General features: G+C 36.5%; 2 protein-coding genes across 2 annotated transcripts; one reads left to right on the top strand and one right to left on the bottom strand.

The window, feature by feature from the left end:
* Positions 1-17,915: 17,915 nt before the first annotated feature.
* On the top strand, positions 17,916-19,028 carry LOC121766923. The gene has a single exon (XM_042163151.1). It carries the CDS (start codon positions 17,916-17,918, stop codon positions 19,026-19,028), a length of 1,113 nt encoding a protein of 370 aa, XP_042019085.1.
* Positions 19,029-21,280: 2,252 nt separating this feature from the next.
* LOC121766922 lies at positions 21,281-21,959 on the bottom strand. The gene is made up of 2 exons (XM_042163150.1): positions 21,663-21,959; positions 21,281-21,589 (listed from the first exon to the last, which is right to left on the bottom strand). Exons 1-2 carry the CDS (start codon positions 21,957-21,959, stop codon positions 21,281-21,283), a joined length of 606 nt encoding a protein of 201 aa, XP_042019084.1.
* Positions 21,960-24,018: the final 2,059 nt, after the last annotated feature.

Here is a 24,018-nt window from a genome sequence, read left to right as displayed (position 1 = left end):
AGGATTTGTTTCCTTGAAGTATATTTCCTTGTGATAGATTTATTTCTTAAAAGATATTTCCTTATGGAATATGTTTCCTAGTTTGACTAGAATTAGGGCTCTCTAGTTACTTATAAATAGAGGTGCTCCCTCATTGTTAAATCATCCTGAAATTATATAGTGAAATCCCTGGCTTGGCATCGCCCCCAGACGTAGATACACATTGTATCGAACTGGGTAAACAACTTCTTGTGTTCATTCTCTTTCATATTCGTGATTGCCTGTGTTTATTTCCCAACATTGAACTCATCACTGCCATGCCTATCAGAGAGAAAGGTTTCATATCTTTTGGAGAAGTTAAAAGGGAAAGAAGAATCTTGTTCCTAACTTAAACAGAAGGTGAGAAATCGACTTTTATGTTCATACACTAGCTTGTATGCTTTGAAATTTGAATTTAATCTCTTTCGATTTTTTCGTGTTTGTTGAAGGTCAAGGAGTTAGAGAACTAGCTGAAATAAAACGAGAGAAAAAAAGGCTGAAATAGCATGAGGAGAATCATTTTACAACATACCAAAAGGTCTGAGAAGAAGCTGGGTGAGCAAATACAACAATCAAATACAAAAATTTGTGAGTCCAGTTCTCAAACACTTGAACACGAGGTTCCTTGCATTTGTTAATGCATTCATTTTTTAGAAAAGTGTGATCCACCCAAGTACATTTTTAAAGATAAATACACGTATAGCAAATGTGCAATAATTTCCTTAGGTTTTATGTCCAAATTACCTCTGCAAGGACATACATTTTATCACCTTTTGATGCTTCGATTGTTAAGATGGTTTATTCCTGTTTTGGTTACGTGTGGCATAAGCTCTCATGTAGGTCATCATTTGATTTCTTATGGATCAAGAATCTGTGATAGAGTAGTGCATGAACAGTGATGATAAAATTATGCTTTCAAATAAAAAGGACAAGATCCCTTTTTCGCGCCCCAAATTATCTCTGCAATGACCTATATTTAGCTTGTTCTCTAACTCCCTGACCTTCAACAAACACGAAAAAATCGACAGAGATTAAATTCAAATTTCTAAGCATACGAGTTGGTGTATGCACATAAGAGTCGATTTATCACCTTCTATTTAAGTTTGGAACAAGATTCTTCTTTCCCTTTTAACTTCTCCAAAAGATGTGAAACCTTTCTCTCTGATTGGCAGTGATGAGTTCTACTCTACTTGGAACTCTTTTAGTTTCTTCCAATGGTTTTTCAAAAACTGATCCTTTCCCTTAGCTTTGATTTCAAGGTCCTGTAGATTTTCTTCAAGCCTTTTTTAAAGATTCATCTTTGGCCTTGCATCCCAGTCGTGCTTTCTCAAGCTACATGAAGAAATAGACTTATACATAATGCGTGAGATCAATTCCATATAATTTTCTCAAGAGATAATATTCATTCTATACCAAATTTGATCTTCTTGAATATTGCATACCATTGTTTTTATCTTCTGGAGCTCTTAAATATTGCATACCATTGTTTTAGTGTGCATTTTTTTATATAATGTGAATGTGTGTTTAGCATAATATCTGTATTTTGAATATAGCGTGTAATGGTGTATATTTTGAATTTTTAGTGTATTTATATTTGGTGTGTATTGTGCGCATTATATGTATTATTTGTATTTTGTGTATAGTGTGTGTATTTATAGTGTGTAGTGTATGTGTTTTAGTTTAGTGTGTTTTTGTCTTATTATTTGTAGTGTGTGTATGTGTATGTGTACGTGCATGGGTTTTTTTTTATATATATATATATATATATTTAAATTAACTCCTATATAAGGGAGGAAATTACAAATAAACTCCTACACTATAGATAGGAGGAAATTACAACTGATGTCAAGAGGGCTCGAACTCGGCACCTCATGCAATAATGTCTAAGCTCCTTGCCGCTAGGACAAAGGCTCTGGACATGTGTACGTGCATGGGTACATGTACGTGCAGTGCGTGCATTATCTGTATAGTGTTAGCATTTTATTTAGAGTTTTTGTAATGTGTGTTGTGTATGTGTTTTGTTTTAGCGTGCAATGTTTGTATTGTGTATTTTTTATATAATTTGTTTAGCACAATGTATGTATTTTAAATATAGTGTGTAATAGTGTATATTTTGAATATAGTGTATTTACTTTTGGTGTAGTGTGTGCATTATATAGTGTGTATTTTTTCTTTGTGTGTGATGTGTTTGTAGTGTGTATAATGTGTATGTGTATGTGTACGTGCAGGGCATGTATTATTGGTATATTGTTTGCATTTTATTTGTAGTTTGTGTAATGTGTGTAGTGTATGTGTTTTGTTTTAGTGTGCATGCGTGTATTGTGCATTTTTTGTATAATGTGTTTAGCACAATGTGTGTATTTAAATTGTAGTGTAATAATGTATATTTAGAATATAGTGTATTTTTATTTATACAATGTATAAATTGTGAGTATTTTGTGTAGTGTATGAATTGTTTGTATTTTTTCTTTGTGTGTGAAGTATTTGTAGTGTGTGTGATGTGCATGTGTATGAGTGTAGCATCCACGGCGGCATTACCGCCGGATTCGAAAATTGATTTTGGTGTTGTGTTACACTCACTCCCCCCCCCCCCCAACTGCACCTTCTTTTTCAACTCGTTACATCTCATTGCTGTGTATGCAATCAACATTACCATCAAATTTTGACCAACTCTATTTATTCAAATTTTTAGAAATAAAATTAGTATTTATTGCATACCTTTTGTTGAAGGATCCCATTCCCATATGACGTGGGTGATCATAATCAGAAGAGTTCAAGTTATGGTTTTGTTGTTGCTCCATTGTCGCCGCCGTCTCTTTCTCTCTCTCCTTGATCTGCATATACATATATAAATCAAAATCAAAATGAAAATGAAAATGAAAATGCATAAACTTTCCCTACATACGGCTGCGTTTCGTTATTTAGATTTTGGTCAGGGAATGTCGGAATATATAATCAATTCAGCTTTGATGTTTTAATGATTTTAGTCTCTAATATCCGTCCCCTAAAAATATGAACAATATTATTTTTAATCAATCCCTGAAAAGTATGAATTTTCTAATTTTAGAAACTTTTTTTTTCTCTAATAAGATAAGACTCATTCTTTACTAACAATACTTTAAAACCTTTTTTATATCTCCCTCTTGCCTTTTCAATTATGCATTAAAACTCATACCGAACCAAATGCGTGTATTTTTTGTATATTGTTTGCATTTTATTTATAATGTGTGTAGCGTTTGTATTTTGTTTTAGTATGCGGTGTGTGTATAGTGTGTATTTTTTATAATGTGTGTTTAGCACAATGTTATTTTGAATATATCTTGGCCTTATCTAGGCTACTAAATAAGCACTATTGTCCACTTCATAAGAGAGTAAAAATAGAGAATTTGAACCCAAAATATCTACCTAATCTATTGACTTAAATGGAACACTTTATCATATTAAAATCCATGTTTGAATTATGAAATGTGCCGATCTGTGTATGATCGATTATATTCAGCCAACTTTATGTCTCCACGTCTCAACATTTTCACTCCCACATGCTTTAGGGGTTTTTTTTCCGCATTAGGAGATCTATTTTTGAAGTTGTACCGAAATTCTACTCCAGTGATTAGCTGCTTATATACAATGACTAAAAAAATCCTAACGATATAAATTAAAGTATTATATTAAATGACGGACATAAAAAATGGAGTGTTATATTGCTAACTCAATACTTAATTGCTAACTATAACTAAATAATAGCCATTAGATATTCTATTAAGGGCCTAGATCATTAGCCTCGGAATATCAATACGATTAAAAAAAACGTCAATAAGGGTATTAAGGTCAGTTTACAACAAATTAGTTGTAACTAACTTTTGAAAAATATCTCATAACTTTAAAACACATATAAATTTCTCGATTTAAATTATTTTTTTGCACAACATATATCAAATTAAAGATAATTTCATAAGGATTCTAACGAGATCTCACTTGCATATGTTCAGATGTTAAAATTTGAAAAAAAATTTGAAAATTTTTAATTTTTTCTTACACCAACAAATGTCAACATGATATATAAAATATGTCAATATAATATTTGTAGAATGTCGATATAAGCATTGTGTTGACATTTTCAAAGCATTGTGTTGATATTTTCGAAACACTATATTGACATTTTCATCAAAAACCCTAATTTGATAGTTTTTTTATCTTTTTCGATTTAATTATTAAAAATAAAAATTACACGTGACAAATTGTAAACCATAAGTTTTCTAAAATCATATGGTATTAAATTAATTGTAATTAGTAATTAAATAATGAGTTAGCAATTTATCACTCCCCGTAAAAATATAGGAGAAAAGAATTGATTCATTAAGTTTTCGAAATATTGTGTCAATCAAAGCTTGGCATAAGTCTAGAAACTAGACCAAAATCATAAGTACAACAACTATGTCACAATCCAAATTTTAAAATTAGTGCAATCTTGTCATAAGAGAACCATATTCGTTAAAGTTTCTACTGTTAAATATCAGTCACATATTCACCAATGTTTCTAGTTTTCGAGTAAAAAGGAATCAAATTATGTCATTAATAAGAAATGTGTAGTGAATGTGAATGATAAGAATCTACTTTTTCTAGCTTAAGTGAACGTGAATGATAAGAATCTACATTTTTCTCCTTTATATTATTGCTAGTTGAATGGTCACGCACAAAAATTATAACTTAAATAAGTAAATTTGTCATATAAGTATGATTTTTGCATTATTAAAGAGTAATGTATTGTGAATACTTGTATTTTATCGAATTACTCCCTCCATTTCGAAATAGGAGTCCTATTTAGTTATTACATGAGTTTTAAAAATATAAAGAAAAGTGAATTGAATAAGTTAGTGGAATATAAGTTCCACTTATAGATAGTAGTTTTAGGCAAATTGTCAGTAAAGTCATTAACTTTCAAAATAGTTTGGTTTTTCCCGTGAACTTTAAATGTTGCATGAAAAGTCATGAACTTTACTGGTCTGTGTAAATTTCCCATCCGGCCCGACCTGATAGATTTCCGACACAAACTTATCCACGTGGCGTGCTGGAGGCATGAATTGGCATATGACAATTTAAAGTTCAATTCGAACTGTATGCTAAATTCGACTTGTGGAATTCGATTTGTATGTTTATGTCGATTTGTATACTCAATTCGATTTGTATATTTTCATTTGTGCTACTTGTATGTTTGTGAAAGTTCAGGGTCAGAGATTGCAAAGATAGAAGAGAAACAGTCAGAATTAGTGGAGTTTTGCCAAGTCACGCCTCTGGCGCTCCACGTAGGATAAGTAATTGTGTCAGAAATCCATCGGGTTGGATCGGATGAGAAATTTGCACAGTCTGATAAAGTTCATGACTTTTCATGCAACATTTAAAGTTTACGGGAAAAACCAAACTATTTTGAAAGTTCATGACTTTATAGATAATTTGTCCTTAGTTTTATAACAAATGTGAGTGGAATAAGTTGCTGAAATGTGAGACCTATTTATCATTTATGGTAAAAGTGAAATATGACTCTTATTATGAGACGGACTGAAATGGTAAAACATGACTTTTATTATGAGATGGAGAGAGCAAAGTGGTAAAAATACCATTAAAGCTCGTACCAAAATTTAACTAACTTGTTAGCGTTATATTTTTGCAATTTAGCCTATTGCATGTTATGTGCAGGTAAGTAAGAAATATTATCAAGACAGCTTTATGGAAAATACAAATATAAACAATTTGTTTAAATTAGTATTAATACCCGTGCTATGCACGGGACATAAAAGTTTCAAATTATAAATACAAATTAAATGAATATATAAACCATAAACCATGTATGGTTATATCTTTCACCCAACTATTACATTAGTACGCACAAAAATATGGTCATTTTCATTTATGAAAAGTTATCCCAATTTATTACCCATATACACCAAGTTATTTATAACTTATGAAGGGGTTGGCAGCGGAAGCGTGCATAAATAAAAACGATCACATGAATTTGATCTATTTAGCAGATTACTTAGACAAATTCTATTCGCGCAATTATCACATGTATCAAGCTCTTAACTTGAATTTAAATCATGCTTTATAACAAATAAATCCTAAAACATGCATACTACGGAGTCAACCAATTTACCTTGTTGATTCTCCAAAGAATCGAAGATGGCTTGCGTCTTCTCCACGTGAAGATCTTCAGAACTCAACCTCGGATCTTCTGACTGGTGTCCCGGACTGTATACTGATATTTGTGTGGGCAAATCTCACCAAAATACTAGGACTCGAATAACGAAGACAAAACTCTACTCACGGAAGGAGTAATTTTCGAACTCTCTCTCTCAAAAGGGAGGGGACGAAAATTTTAATGAGAATAATTGTGTTTTCTGTCTCATTTATTCTCCTATTTATATTAAGTCACATATTGGGCCCAGTCATGGATCTAAGGAAGAATTTGGACATGGGCTTACCCAATTAGCTTTTTACTAATTAAATTGAACCCACAATTTAATACACGCTTATATTGAAATATTACAAGCAGCCACTACAGAAGTAATATTGCACTGCCTTTCCAAATCTGAATATACAAGTGTTCCAGGTTTCCTTTAATTTGTTTAATTCATTTCCCGCGCTTAAGATAGAAACATCCATTAATTAATTAATGTCTACTACGGACTTAATTAATTAACATATTTTAATCTCCAAGAGTAGACTTAGCAAGAAACTCTTATTTATTATTCATAGAGTAATCAAACTCCAACTAGTTAGGTTCCGAATAATAAAACCTTGTTTTGAGCTCCTCTTGTGGATGTTATCAAACGAGACTCTCCTCGCGCGTGATTCAATATAATAGCAATCCTAGCACCGCCAGATAATGATCACCACTACCCAATATACCTGGATCGTTGGGTGACGAAAAATCCGCACACCTTTGGTAAGTCAAAGTAGTAGATACTCAATATCGTATGCTCAATACTAACGTACATTGATTAAGAAATTAATTATCAAGACCTCGTCTTTCAGTAGATAGCATAAAGACGCATCTTGCTGTTAGATCCATTCAGTGCTATACCACACCAATGTCATCATATTTCAATAAGGCTTAGAAATAATCGGACTGACATTGCAACCTTTCACAATAGGTAGTCTAGACCTATCTAGGTTGTGAAATTCTTATTTTTCTTTGTTCAGAACTGACCGCGTACCTTAAATTGAGCGCAGCCCACAACCGGTCTACTAAAACAAAGACTTAGACTTTGTTACGTTGACTTATACATTTAAATATGCATTAAACATCCATTAAATGTAAAACATAACAACATTACGACAAAAATAATCTGTTGTATTCATTGGAAAATAATTATTAGAGTTTTACAGTATTCAATCACTCGAAAGGTGATTTCTAGTATACAAACCCTAACAATCTCCCACTTATATTCAAAACAGCTTCCGAGTATACAAAACAGTAGTGCACACGTCAAATTTCTGCCATTTATACTGAAAACGAGTTGAGGTCTTGAATGAGTCGAACTCCTATCCCTTCAACGTGGCTCTCGAACGGTTTTACCGCCAATGCATTTGTAAAAGGATCTGCCAGGTTGTTCTCTGACGCAATCTTGACCACTTGTATGTCTCCTCTCTGCACTATATCTCTTATTATATGATACTTCCGTTCTATGTGTTTGCTCGCTTTGTGAGCTTTCGGTTCCTTCGAATTTGCCACAGCACCAGAATTGTCACAATAAACCGTGATGCTCTTGGGCAGATTCGTAACCACACCTAAATCCATAAGGAAGTTCTTGAACCACACTGCCTCTTCTGCAGCCTCCGAAGTGGCCACATACTCGGCTTCCATGGTAGAGTCCGCGATGCATTTCTGCTTCACATTCTTCCAAATTACGGCTCCACCTCCAAAGATGAACACATATCCTGAAGTAGATTTTCTCGAGTCCCGATCAGCTTGAAAGTCTGAATCAGTATATCCCAAAGGGCAGAGCTCGACTGCATTGTAAACTAGAGCATAGTCCTTAGTCCGTTTAAGATACTTGAGTATGTTCTTTACGGCAGTCCAATGTCCTTGGTCCGGATTCGACTGATATCTTGCCACCATGCCAACAACAAAGCAAATATCAGGCCTTGTACAAAGCATAGCATACATGAGACTTCCAACTGCCGAAGCGTATGGAATCCTTCTCATTGCTTGTATCTCAGACGGCGTTTTAGGGCACATCTCTTGAGATAGATGGATGCTATGTCTAAAAGGTAAGAAACCTTTCTTGGCGTCCTGCATGCTAAAACGACTAAGTACTGTGTCGATGTAAGATTCTTGAGATAAGTACAACATCTTCTTTTCTCGATTCCGAAGAACCTTGATCCCGAGGATGTGTCCCGCGTCTCCCATATCCTTCATCTCGAACTGGTTTGATAACCATGTTCGGACCGATGACAACATCTTTTTATGATTTCCAATTAGAAGAATGTCATCTACATATAATACTAAGAACACTACATTCCCCTTTTCAACCTTCTTATACACGCAGCTTTCATTTGGGCACTTTTCGAATCCAAACGTGCGAACAGTTTGATTGAAACACTGGTTCCACGATCTAGATGCTTGCTTAAGGCCATAAATGGCCTTCTTAAGCATCCAAACCATGTGTTCTTTGCCCTCTATGGCATATCCTTCGGGTTGTTCCATGTAGATGGTCTCCTCAAGACTGCCATTTAGAAATACAGTCTTAACGTCCATCTGCCATACATCCCAATCCATGTAAGCTGCTATAGACAATAGTATCCGGATCAATTTGAGCATGGCCACTGGGGAGAAAGTCTCGTCGTAATCGACACCTTCCTTTTGGGTATACCCCTTAGCCACTAGTCTTGCCTTGAAGACTTTAACTCGTCTATCGGGTCCACGTTTACGTTTATATATCCACTTGCTCCCAATGGCAGTACAACCTTCGGGTAGGACGGACAAATCGTAGACGTCTTTGTCTATAATAGATTGTAGTTCCGAATCCATTGCTTTCACCCATTCGCAATGATCGACATCTGCCAGCGCCTCCGTAAAGTTCCAAGGATCTAATACATTGCTGTCCGAGGAGTGATCCATGGATTCCCCCAAACCAATGTATCTGTCGGGCTTATGCGAGACCCTCCCACTGCGGCGCAACTCTACAATTCTTGGTGTAGAAGTTGAAGTTTCGGGAATTGTTTGTACACTTGGTACTTGTTCTTGGTTAACGGAACTTGTGACAGAAGTTAGCTCTTCAAGAGCCACTTCACTGCTGGGTTTATGATTCATTACATAGCCTTCCTCTAAGAACGTGGCGTGAGTGCTCACAATAACTTTCTTATCTCGGAGACTAAAGAATTCATAACCTTTCTTCCCTTTGGGGTATCCTATAAACATACATACCTTCGTCCTAGATCTTAGCTTAGTTGGATCCTTTTCCAATACATGAGCCGGGCAACCCCAAATCTTGAGATGTGCTAGATTGGGCTTGCGCCCAGTCCACAACTCAAAAGGAGTAGTAGGTACGGATTTTGATGGTAAATTGTCTAATATATGGCTTGCAGAAAGCAAGGCATATCCCCAAAATGAAATAGGTAGCCGTGCATAACTCATCATCGATCGAACCATATTTAACAAGGTCTTGTTCCTTCTTTCAGCCACGCCGTTCTGCTGGGGCATGCCCGGCGCAGTCAATTGGGATTGGATTCCCGACTCCGATAAGTAGTCCAAAAACTCATCACTGAGGTATTCGCCTCCACGATCAGATCGCAGGCATTTGATACTCTTACCATGATGCCTTTCCACTTGAGCCTTAAATTCTTTGAATTTGCTAAAGGACTCTGACTTATGGGTCATCAAATAGACGTATCCAATTTTCGAGAAGTCATCAATGAATGTGATGAAGTATCGAAACCACCTCTTGTTTTATTAGACATTGGTCCACACACATCGGAATGAACGAGCTCAAGTACTTCCTTGGCCCTATTGCCCTTAGCCTGAAAATGCCTTTTGGTCATCTTGCCTTCTAAGCATGACTCACACTTATGAAAAGGTTCCTCCTCTAGACCTTTAATAAGATCTTGTTGAACAAGAGAATGGATCCTCCTTTCATTGGCATGACCAAGTCTAAGGTGCCATAAGTACGTTTCGTTCATTAAACTTGAAGGTTCTTTTCGTTTCTTTGAAATTTTCGATGTTGTATTGAGTTCTGATTTGCGATTATTAAACTGTGTAGATATGATTGTGTACATATTGTTTTCCATGATACCAAGACAGATATAAGAGCCATCTTTCTTAATAACGCAGTTGTCATTAAAAGAAATCGAATATCCATACAAAACTAATTTAGAAACTGAAATTAAATTTCTTCTAAAAGAAGGTATCAACAAAACATTCTTCAAAATCAAAAATCTATCACTACTAAAACGCAAATAAAAGTCTCCCACTGCAACGGCCGCCACTTTTGTAGCGTCGCCCAGCTGGACTTCGATCTCACGATCACGTAGCCGTCTTGTCACCTGCATTATGTCAGGATCAAAACAAATATGATCAGTAGCTCCTGTGTCTATAATCCAAGTGCAAGTAGACTTCGAAGCCAAACATGACTCGACTACTAAAGCTTGGTGCATACCTGTAGCCTTGCCTGGCTTCCAATGCCCCTTTTCTCCACACTTGAAACACTTCCCCGTGGGCTTCTTGTTAGCCCTCTTCTTCTTCTTCTTTCCCTTAGCTATCTTGGCCGGTCCTGAGTTCGGTGCCTGCCTTTTTCCTGCGCTAGGCTTGGAGCCAAAGGAACGAGGCGCCGAAGTCATCATGACCGCCTTAGCCTGAATCATAAGATCCTCTGCCGACTGAAGTTCAGTCAACAGCTCCGCCAAGGTGTAGTTCCTTTTGTTCATCTCGAAGTTGAGTTTGAACTGCTGGAAAGCTAGGGGGAAGACTCTGAAGGATAATGGTCACTTGGGACTCGGGATCGATCGTCCTTCCCAAGACCTCAATCTGGTTGAGGTTGCCCATCATCTCGAGGTCATGGTCCCTCACAGACGAGCCTTCCTTCATAGTCTTCGACATGATACTCCGAAAGGCTTGAGACTTAGCCATTCGATTCTGAGTACCAAAAAGATTCTTGAGATTCTGCATGATCTCGGCGGCAGTTTCCATGGCTGAATGCTGATGCTTGAGTACTGATTACATAGATGCCAACATATAGCACTTAGTCATCTCATTCACCTTATGCCACCGTCTGTGTGCATCTCTGACTCCTGCCGCTGCGTTGGCTGGCAGCACTGGAGGTCGCGGGGTTGTGAGCACAAAGTTGTACTCTTCTGCTGTAAGAACGATGTCCAAATTTTACTTCCATTCTATGTAATTTTGGCCCTCGAGTTTGTTTTCTTTAAGTATTGCAGAAAGAGAATTGAACGACATATTGACGATTTGATTTGCACTGCAAAACAGAATATTTACCATTTGTCATAAACTTATGTAAGAAGTTTGATTAGATTAACCATAAAACTTTTCAAAATCTTACAACAGTAAAATTAAAATTTTGTATCCTCCAGAGGAGGTCAATACTCATTAAAATCTTACAATTTTACTAGTCACAATCATCGACGAATAGTCCAGAGACCACAAGTGTGGCATGGCCGCCTAATGTTGCCTAAGCAAGACCACCGAATTTAGCATTACAGAATCTCATTTCTACAACACACTCCCATAACAATGCTCATGCGCTGCTAACAAGATCAAGTTATCCCATAAATTCTGTGTGAACTTCTGAATCTCGTAGTTTGTTAGGATTATTGTCCCCACAGTGCAGGAGACGATAATATTGGAAACCACATTCTAGTTCATACTATTTATATTTGAGAAGTCCGCCTTATGAACTCGCCATTTCTTGGGATTATTGTCCTCACAGTGCAGGTGACGATAATATTGGAAACAACTTCAGAAATTACAGACCAATTGGTGGAGACCATATACAAACGTTGAGTTCGTAATTACAGCTTAGATATTTTGGGTTATGGTTTTTATTCAATTATCCTTAGTCTTGAGGCTGATTAACGCTTGATTAAATTCGGTTGGTATTTAATATGCTGGATAATTAAATCTTTTATACTTATGTTGTTATCTTCATTTAGGAAACTATTATTCTAGAATTTAATTCTTATTCATGTCTACTATAAGGTATATCTAAAATAAATAAATTATTTAATCCTTAATAAGACATGAAAAATAAATTCAAATTATTTCCTTGTTCAAGATTAGGAAGAGATATTTTATTATTTAATGTATTCATACATATCTATCCTTATTAGGATCTTAGATATATAAATATTAGGAAACTATTAAATTATTCTCATCCATATCATCTAGGAATCAAAATAATATTATTTATTTCCATAGATATAGAAAATAATAAAAATATTCCTAAAATCTAGGTAAATCTTTCAAAAAGATTTTATTTCCATTAAATAATAAATATTTAAATGATATCTTTTAATAAAATAATTAAATAATCATTAAAATAATCCTTCATCGTTATCTCATCGCACGAGGTTCGCACGAACGATGAACGACGAAAATCCGACGAGTTCGTCGTCGGATCACGACGCATGAAGCGTCTCGGCCGTGGCACGCAGGTGGAGCGCCAGTGTCTCGGCCGCCTGGCTCGTCGGGTGTCGCATCCTCTCGGCCAAGAGCGCACACGTCGGTGCCGCTCCTCTCGGCCAGGTGCGCCCCGACCGTCTCGGCGCGTTGATCCGTCGGGTGTCGACGCTTCTTGGCCAGGCGCGCACGCAGCGGCGCGCGCCTCTCGGCCAACGTCTCGACGCCCGTCTCGGCCATCCGAGCCGTCGGGGTGGCGCGAGCTCTCGGCCAGCGGCGCGCACGGTGGCGCGCCCGCTCCTTGCAAGCTCCGACCACCCTTCCTTCCGCCTAGGGTTCCAGCTCTCGGCGCCTGGTGTCTCGGTGGTTCTCGAACGAACCACCACTCCGTGCCAGCCTTCACGTCGGCCTTGGTGCGGGGTCCGCCTCAGGGTTGCAGTCTCGGCCGCCGTCGTGCTCGAGCCCTTGCTCTACTGCGCGTCCCCCTTGATCGCGATCCCTCGGCTCCCACTCAATCGAGAACCCTATTTCACGATCACACGTGGTGCAATCCGTCTCGGCGCGAGCACCGACAGATCGCACGTCTCGTACGGTCGAGTAATTCAAGTTCTTTGATTCGACAGTTCTTGAGTTCATCATGCATAATAAATTAAACAAAACACCAAGAACATGCTTCACAATCAAATAATACATGCATACATGAATTTCGCGAAATTTAAATCTAAATAATCAGAGCCAAAGACTGGCTCTGATACCAATTGAAGAGGTTGGCAGCGGAAGCGTGCATAAATAAAAACGATCACATGAATTTGATCTATTTAGCAGATTACTTAGACAAATTCTATTCGCGCAATTATCACATGTATCATGCTCGTAACTTGAATTTAAATCATGCTTTAGAACAAATAAATCCTAAAACATGCATACTACGGAGTCAACCAATTTACCTTGTTGATTCTCCAAAGAATCGAAGATGGCTTGCGTCTTCTCCACGTGAAGATCTTCAGAACTCAACCTCAGATCTTCTGACTGGTGTCCCGGACTGTATACTGATATTTGTGTGGGCAAATCTCACCAGAATACAAGGACTCGAATAACGAAGACAGAACTCTACTCACGGAAGGAGTAATTTTCGCACTCTCTCTCTCAAAAGGGAGGGGACGAAAATTTTAATGAGAATAATTGTGTTTTCTGTTTCCTTTATTCTCCTATTTATATTAAGTCACATATTGGGCCCAGTCAGGGATCTAAGGTAGAATTTGGACATGGGCTCACCCAATTAGCTTTTTACTAATTAAATTAAACCCACAATTTAATACAAGCTTATATTGGAATATTACAAGCAGCCACTACAGAAGTAATATTGCACTGCCTTTCCAAATCCGATATTACAAGTGTTCCGGGTTTCCTTTAATTTGTTTAATTCATTTCCCGCGCTTAAGATAGAAACATCCATTAATTAATTAATGTCTGCTACGGACTTAATTAATTAACATATTTTAATCTCCAAGAGTGGACTTAGCAAGAAACTCTTATTTATTATTCATAGAGTAATCAAACTCCAACTAGCTAAGTTCCGAATAATAAAACCTTGTTTCGAGCTCCTCTTGTGGATGTTATCAAACGAGACTCTCCTAGCGCGTGATTCAATATAATAGCAATCCTAGCACCGCCAGATAATGATCACCACTACCCAATATACCTGGATCGTTGGGTGACGAAAACCCGCACCTTTGGTAAGTCAAAGTAGTAGATACCCAATATCTCATGCTCAATACTAACGTACATTGATTAAGAAATTAATTATCAAGACCTCGTCTTTCTGTAGATAGCATAAAGACTCATCTTGCTGTTAGATCCATTCAGTGCTATACCACACCAATGTCATAATATTTCAATAAGGCTTAGAAATAATCGGACTGACATTGCAACCTTTCACAATAGGTAGTCTAGGCCTATCTAGGTTGTGAAATTCTTATTTTTCTTTGTTCAGAACTGACCGCGTACCTTAAATTGAGCGCAGCCCACAACCGGTCTACTAAAACAAAGACTTAGACTTTGTTATGTTGATTTATACATTTAAATATGCATTAAACATCCATTAAATGTAAAACATAACAACATTACGACAAAAATAATCTGTTGTATTCATTGGAAAATAATTATTAGAGTTTTACAGTATTCAATCACTCGAAAGGTGATTTCTAGTATACAAACCCTAACAACTTATACCACCATTAAAACATTACTTCAACCACTCTTCCCCCTCTCTCACACTTTACAAATTTTATCTTAATTTCGATAGCATATTATATGCCTATATTTTTATTGAATGAAGAGAGTAATGTACATAAATATAATATTTTAAGAAACATAAAAGAGAATTAGGAATCAAAGTTATAAAGAACAAAATATTATCTCATAAAAGAAATAAAAATCAAATAAATTGTACTTTTTCATACTACCTGTAGTGTCCACAATCTTATCTCTTGACACAAATTATTTTGTCACAATCTCATCCTATGAATATCATCACCCAAACACTATCATTGTACTTAATTAATATTTTAACATTTCTTGAATATATGTACTATGCAAGTTTAGAGAATTTGTTTTTCTTTCATCCAAAATAAAATTATAATAAAATTTTATATAGTTATACTATCTTAATAATAACTTATAAAAAAACTAAATGTCTCAATAAAAAAATACTTAAATCGCAACAAATATTATAATAGTAAGTACCAAATGGATCTTTAACACTATAGGTTTCAATGACTTAGCATAACTTATGATGTATGGCCAAAAACTAAATACATAGTAATTATTTATAATAGATAAAATAAAATCAACTCAATTAGAATTATGTATACTAAATTTAACTGTAGAATTATGTATACTAAATTTTGTATTATCTGATAATCACATTTTAGTTGACTATTTATTTCTTCCGTTTAATTTCAGACTGTAGCATAACTTGATATATATGGCCAAAGACTAAATGAGTTGTTAATATTGGAAAGAATAAATTTCTTACTTCCCACCACATACACGTATAAAAAGTAAATTGCCACTTAAAATAACGATAATATTTTATGCATCTTATTTGTTTTGAATAATATGAAATTTACACTACTCTTATATTTAGAAGTTATACAAACTTTATAAGTTAGATTTAATTTTACATATATATAATTTCATCTTATTCCGTAATTTATACAACTCTTTAGTAGTATTATTTAATTAATTAGAGACTAATTAAAATATATGAACTGAAAACTTTAATTGAGTAATTATAGGATGAAAATTGTACACATTACATATTTGTGTTGTCGTTTAGCATGTGAATTAATTCAGAAAAAAAATTACAATAAAGGATTAAATTGTAATTTTAACCTAAATAAATGGAAGGCAAACTAAACTCTATAGCAAAATTCCAATTTTAATCCAAATATAAGACTAATTAACATATACTACTACTTTTATAACTAAATTGTAAAAAAAATGAAAAATATATATGAAGTATATACTAAATCCAATAAATTAATAGTCCAAATTAAATCTAACTTTTAAGACACAATAATACCTAATTTAGGACTATATTCAATTAAAAAGAAAATCAATCAATGGAGTATAAAATTTTCCAAAAATTCAACTCAATAAAAACCTAAATAAACCCTACCAACCCTACGATAAAAGTTGCGCCTCCCTATTCTCTATCTCTCTCCCAATCACACCTCTCTCTTCCTCTCCTGCACCTCCACACTCTCTCTCAATCGGCCTCGCCACCTCCCTCTCGTTGCCTTGCCTCGCCACCTCCCTCTCTCTGCCAATCGACGCCGCCACGCCCACCGCCGTGCTCGCCCGGTTTCCTTCCATCCTGCTTAACTGTCTGTTTGGTCGGCCATGGTGTCGCCGGATGGCTCTTGCAGAGTTGCAGTTCCTGCAACGCCGCTGCTGCCTTCACTTTCCGGCCATGCATCTCCGGCGCTGGCCTCATCCCCGATGAAGTATCTTTTTCATGTTTCAGAATATAGAATTTAAAACCAATATTAAGTTATTCAAAGTTTCAGAAATGTATAAATTGAAATATTCTACATAGATTTTTGCTAATTTGATATGTTTGTTCCTTTGCCAAAGCCATTGCCGGAGTTCTCGCCGGAGCCATCACCGGATTCCAAGCAGAACCACCCCCTATTTTGCAATCAGAAAATTAGAAAATTAGTTCATGATACATAAATGTAGATTCAACTAATGGCAGACTCTATTTAAAAGTGTTTCAAAACTTTGTCAAGAAGCTAGAATTTTATTGAACAATACTCAAAATAAAATAAAGAAATAAAAGCCACTTTATCTCTTCATTTTCCCTCCAAAGAGGGTATCATTGTCTTTTCATCAAACTGACACTTAAGATTATGATAGATGTGACTAGGAAATCGATATTAGTTTTATAATTAATTTATAGCATCTAAACTTCATAAAAAATGGAAGTCCAAATCCAAACACCAGTTAGTTCAAGTCTAGATCAATCTAAAGGTTTTATTACACTGTGTAAAATGATTTACTGTCGCAAAAATGTATTTAGCACGTTTTAAAAATACAATCAATGTGTGCGTGCGCATTTGTAATTTCAAATAAAAGAGTTTCGACAATATCCTACTACCTTGGTGCCAAAAAAAAAGATTAATTTTATCATTTTCAGCTATTCACCAAAGTTTAATCTAGTTCTAAAAATGAAAAGTTTAAAATCAATACTAATCTATACATCAATATAAATGTAGACCATGCAATCCACTAACACAACTTCACCATATTTCTTTTTTTATCTTACTTTATTAATTGCACATTAAAACTTGTATCATTTACCATGTTTTTTACATCTTCAAACACTGAACTTAGTTTAAAACAAATTTTGCAAATCTAGAAGATAGCATTCCATAAAAATATTTCCAAACACTAAACTTAGTTTAAAACAAATTTTGCAAATCTAGTAGATAACATTCCATAAAAAATTTAAAATGTGATAATTATACTCTTTAATTGTACCATCAACAAGCTCCAAATTCTCTCTCTCTTTCAATTCCCAAATTGACCTGAAAAACCCTCCTTCGCCCTAAGAATTTCGGAGCTATGAATTGTTAGTCCATCACCATCACTCTCCAAACCCCTCTTTCTGGCAGGAAACTTCTCGCTGTTCCAACCTAATTCCAAATCCCCAAATGTGAGAAAAAAAGTGGCAGAGACATTTCGTCGAATACCTTGACTGCCAGAGATGCTAGGGGTCGTTCAGCTCGGACTGTTAGCCGCCTGCGTTGTTCTGTTTGTTCCCATGGGTATGGCCGGCTGGCACTTGAGCCGCAATAAGATGCTATTCTTCAGCTGCGCCCTCTTCATCACCCTCGCCGTCGGCGTGCATCTCACGCCCTATTTTCCTTCAATTTCCGCTTTCCTCTCCGCATCCGAGGTAATAATTTCCACGCCGGCTATTTTGTATCATGATTCCTGCGTGCTTTTGCTTCATAGAGTTGTGTATAAAGATGTTAGGGAATGTGATGTTGATTCCAATTTTGATGATATCGAAAGTGTTTGTAAGAGGTCGTGGGATTGGATTAGGAACGGTGAGATTGATGAGTGTGAGTTTCAGAAGTTGAAGAAATCCGATGCGTCAGATTTGTTGAACGGATCGTGGGTGGTTGTTGCCGGGGACTCGCAGTCGAGATTGATGGTTGTTTCTTTGTTGGAGTTGATTATGGGGTCTGAGGGTGTGGAGAAGGTTAAAGGGGATTTGTTCAAGAGGCACAGTGATTACTCGGTGATGGTGGAGGAGATCGGGATGCGATTGGATTTCGTTTGGGCTCCCTACGTTGCGAATTTAACTCAATTGACGTTGAGGTATAAGGGAAGTAAGGATTTCCCAGACATCTTGATGATGGGGGCGGGCTTGTGGGACATGCTGCACGTGAACAATGTGACGGAGTTTGGTGTATCGCTGCGGGTTTTGAGGGATAATGTGTTGGCTCTTTTGCCAGTTTCTTCGAGTTTGGATGCTGGCGGTGGAGGGGTGAGTGAGCCTAAAGCCTCTCACCTTTTGCATTTGTTTTGGGTTGGGATGCCGACGCTGATAACATCGATGTTGAACACTGCTGAGAAGAAGGAAAGAATGACCACTGCAATGTACAGTTCTTATGATAACGAGCTTGCTGGAAGTAATCTCTTGCGCCAATCAGGCAGTCCCCTTTTGAAACTCGATATTGGTTTGTTAAGTGAATTTTGTGGCCCTCGCTGTACATCTGATGGAATGCATTATGATGAAGTTGTCTATAATACTGCCCTTCAAATAATGTTGAACGCATTGCTCATTGAATCTAATCAGAAACCCCAGTGATCACATTTTGTTCAAAAGATTGATCATCATGGAGGGATATAAGGTTCTTTAGGGATTACCAATATTTTTGTATTCCTGAGGTCCAATATCGCGCGCGCTGCAGTTGTGTTAGTTTCTCGGGAGATTATGTTATTAACTTTTCCTTCATTGATCAAGTCCTGACATGGTGGAGGCGGATTTTCTTTGTGTGGTAGACAGATTAGTCGGAGAAACTAGTATGCCTCACGTCTAATTTTGATGTGAAGAAATACAGAATATTGTAATAGTTCATAGACACATGCTTTCAACCACCCTATAAAAGGTTAGTCAAGATTTTCTTTCCAATTTTTAGATGTTCTATTTTGGGATATACATCCTGAATTTCCTATGTCATTCAATGTGCTTTATTGCCCCATGGGATATTTTCATGAATGCAATTTCATTTCACTTCATCAAATACCTCTAGATTTGCAAAATGGCTTTTAGTTATAATTATAATAGTAGAAATTTCTGAGCAATCTTTGTTCTTGAGTATTTTCAGCAGTTAGTAGTATATAGTAGTAACTTGTATGCTGTGTTGTAAAATACATGTGATTGTTATGTTTGTGAAGAAGATTGTATATGCAATCTTAAATCCTATATTCCATTTGTAGTGGTAGTATGTTTTTTGACAGCTCGATTTGTTAATTACTAATATTAAGAGGAGGGTGGGGTCATATTGATTTGATATTTAGATTAGTAAATCGTTGCGTAAGAGATTGTTAATCGGTTTTGTTGAATGTGGGGAAAGATGATATGGTTGAATTGGGGTTAATCTTATGGTCGACTTTCGAGAGGAATCCCACTGTCCTTGACCGATACACTATTTGCATACTCTCGATTGAACACTGCATTTTAACTTATATCACACCCATGCAGTTCATTTTATTTTTTATTTTTAGGATTTATGCATTGTCTATCTTTTTTGTTATTCATATTATTCTAATGAGTGTTTTGTTAAATTTCTTAATATATTATGCAAATTTATGTTAAGCCAATTAAATTCATTGGTCCATAAAATTCTAGTACTATAAGATAATATAATTAAATAACACAATTTATTAAATTAAAAAAAATAAATTCATTTAAATGAAATTGAAAAATAATTGACTAAACTCCTCAAATTAAATAATTGGGTCAACTAATTAGAATTAATGAAAAAAAGGTATAGAATTCGTTTAAGAATCCGCCGCCATTTATCTTCTGCTAGAGGAGACCTCATATAACTACCATATTTACCTTTTTTAATGAAAAATTATTCTTCAATGGGAGAGTTATTTGAGAATGTATTATACATGTATCTTTACCTCTCCATCAATGAAATGATAAAATCTGATAACTATCATATTCGACTTCTTTTCATGAAAAACCTTTCTCTAATGGGGAAGGTATTTGAGAAGGTATTACACTTTATGTTTTTAATGCATTTTCTACTATTATTTTATTTTTTAAAAATAATTTACCTTTCTATATATCTTTTTCCTTTGGAATGTGTTACTTTTTGAAAGAGTATATTTCACTTTTTGAGAAGGTAAATAGATAATATACCTCATTTATTTACCTTTCCTTGTTGGAGATGCTCTAATACACGAATTCGCCTCCATTTGCTCCTTCACTTCAATACCCAAATCCTCCTCCATCTTATCTTTTGCTCCAATATACCTTCATCTTATCTTCTCCCCCTACCTCTACTTTCCACGTCCATCTATCTCCATCTCCAGTAGTCTTTATCTCTTCTGGTTAGCCTCTTACGCACTTTCATCGTCTTGCATCGGCGTTATCTTCTCCATCAAACTACTTTGGAGGATATGTAGCAAGACCAATCCTTCTTTCTTATTTCTTGTCTGTTCGAATTTTGATAAAAAAATTATTTTATGAATGAGTATTTATAGAGATTTGATTTTTATAGTGCAATAAAATTGAGTAAAAGTCTAACTAACTCTTCTTATTCTTATAATTAGCATTTATTATAGATTGAAGAGAAGACTAATGTATTTTATTTTATTCTAACTAACTCTTCTTATTCTTATAATTAGCGTGCATGCTAGATCTAACAATGGATCAACAAGTAACTAACTATCTATCCTCTACTTCGCCCTTACGGTGTGATTTAATCCCATTCGATCCACGTGTGACTGATGCCCATGCACACTTATTTAGCTCATTTCCCTCGTGCGCTTATTCTAATGGTACTTCACGTACCAAACCTCCCTTCATTCAAATCAACCTTGACCTCAAGGTTTAAAATGAGGAAATCGCTTCTCCAAATCATGCAAGTACTTCCAAGTAGCATCCTCCGGGAAAGAGTTCGCCCAATGAACAAGAACCTGAGTAGCTGGGCAATTGCCTCTCTTGACCAACCTACTCTCCAGAATCTGGACAGGCTCGAGGAAAGTTGAATTCCCCATCGTTGGTAAGGAACCCTGCAGCTGAGTCAGATGCCCCATCTTCCTCTTCAATTGGGAAACGTGGAAGACATGATGGATTTTGCAGTCTGGTGGGAGCTGGATTTTGTATGCAACCTCACCAAATTTATCCACCACCTTAAATGGTCCGAAGTAATGAGGGCTCAACTTCTAGAACTGACGACCGCGCAAGGTATTCTGACGATATGACTGTAATTTCAAATAAACCCAATCCCCTTATGGCGAACTTCCTCTCCGAACGGTGCTTGTCATGTTGCTGCTTCATACGTTGTTGTGCACGGAGTAGATGGTGCTTCAAGACTTCAATCATAGCATCTCGAGCAACCAAGCTCACATTCACGTCATGCACCGCTGATGATCCTTTAAAATAGGGTATATGAACCAGTGGAGGATACCCATATAAAGCTTCAAAGGGTGTTGTCTCAATGGCCGAATGCAAAGAAGTGTTGTACCAGAATTCAGCCAAGCACAACCACTTACTCCACATAGTAGGTTAATCACCACACATGCAACGTAAATAAGTCTCCAAACATCTATTCACCACATCCGTTTGGCCATCGGATTGAGGGTGGTATGTCGTGGACATGTGCAATTCCACCCCTTGAAGTTTAAAGAAGCCCGACCAAAAGATGCTCATAAAAACCTTATCTCTGTCACTGATGAGAATGGTAGGAAGGTTGTATAAGGGTGGGTGAGACTAAAAAAATGAGAATATTTAGTCAACCGATATACCACCACCATAATAGTAGATTTTCCAAAAGATAATGGAAGACCCTCTATAAAATCGAGGCTGGCCCGAGACCATGCTTCAGCAGGAATGGGCATGGGCTGTAATAATCCCGGGTATGCACTATTGTCATACTTGAAGCGTTGGCATACATCACATTCACCAATATACTTCCTAATATGCTTTTCCATATGAGGCCAATAAAACAGAGCAGTAAGTCTCTTGTAGGTAGCTAATATCCCTGAGTGTCCAGCAGCACTAGAGTCATGAAATAATTGAATGAGCTTCAACCTCAAGTTCTCATCATTTCCCACCGCTAATCGTCCTTTCCTCCTCAACTGATTTCCCAACCAAGAAAACTTAGATTTTTTCCCCGGGTCTTGCTGTAACTCCTGAACTAAGGCATGGAGTTGAGAGTCAAAGCTCCAAGTGGCCTTAATTAGTGGATACAAGTCAGTAGAGATGGTAGTAATAGCCATACAGAAGATCTCGGAGGAATGAATCCTAGATAAAGCACCTGCCACAACATTTTCAGTACCCTTTTTGTAAGTGATCTCAAAATCGAAAGCCATGAGTTTGGATAACCAACTCAACTGGCCAGGAGTAGAAAGTCTCTGTTTGAGTAGGTGAGCTAAGGTTTTATGATCAGTTTTCACCTCAAAAGGTTTATTGCTCAAGTAATGGCGCCAATGTGTCACCGCAAAAACAATGGCCAACAATTCCTTATCATAAACTGAGAGGATCCTGTGTTTAGAAGAAATGATTATAAAAGCAAGTGGATGCCCTTGCTGCATCAATACTGCACCAATACCATAACTTGAAGCGTCGGTTTCAATGATAAATGGAAGTGAGAAGTCCGAAAGAGCCACTACTGGAGGAGACATCATAACCTCTTTCAACTCGAGAAAAGCCCGCTCAACCTCTTCACTCCAGTGGAAAGCATCCTTCTTCAATAAGTCAATGAGAGGCTGACTAATTATTCTATAATTGCGGCTAAACTTCCTGTAATATCCGGTAATCCCGAGGAATCCCCTGAGTTTAGAAACATCAGTTGGTATAGGCCACTCTTGCATGGCCTTGAGCTTCTTAGGATCAGTCGCCACCCCTTCTCGAGATATAATATGGCCTAAGTATTCAATCCTTTCCTTCGCAAACTCACATTTACTCTGTTTGGCAAAGAGTGAATGTTCTCTTAGTTTAGTAAAGACTTGCTTCAAGTGTAGAAGGTGAGTCTCGTGGTCCCCACTGTAAATCAATATATCGTCGAAGAAAACCAACACAAACCTTCTCAAATAAGGTCGAAAAACATCATTCATTAAACTTTGGAAGGTCGCGGGAGCATTGGTAAGTCCAAATGGCATCACCGCAAACTCATAGTGGCCATCATGGGTTTTGAAGGCAGTTTTGTGAATATCCTTCGACTCCATTCTAAGTTGGTGGTAACCAGATCTAAGATCGATCTTGGAGAAAACAGTGGCTCCACGTAACTCTTCTAATAGCTCCTCAATCAATGGAATAAGGTACTTATCTTTAATAGTCAGTTTATTCAATCGCATATTGTCCACACACATCCGCCAAGTCCCGTCCTTCTTCTTCACAAGCACCACCGGAGAGGAAAATAGGCTTGTACTTGGCTGGATAAAACCTTGTTGTAATAGGTCAACCACTTGTTTTTCAATGATGTTTTTCTAAATAGCCGTGTGTCTGTAAGGTCTACAGTTAACCGGAGAAACATCTTGTGTAAGAGTAATCTTGTGATTATGAGACCTTAGGGGTGGAAGTGTAGTAGGTTCAGCAAAAACCTCAGTCTGACTCTCAA

Source organism: Salvia splendens, chromosome 15, assembly GCF_004379255.2.
Source record: "Salvia splendens isolate huo1 chromosome 15, SspV2, whole genome shotgun sequence".
Lineage (NCBI taxonomy): Eukaryota > Viridiplantae > Streptophyta > Magnoliopsida > Lamiales > Lamiaceae > Salvia > Salvia splendens.
This window is presented reverse-complemented; position numbering and strand designations above follow the sequence as displayed.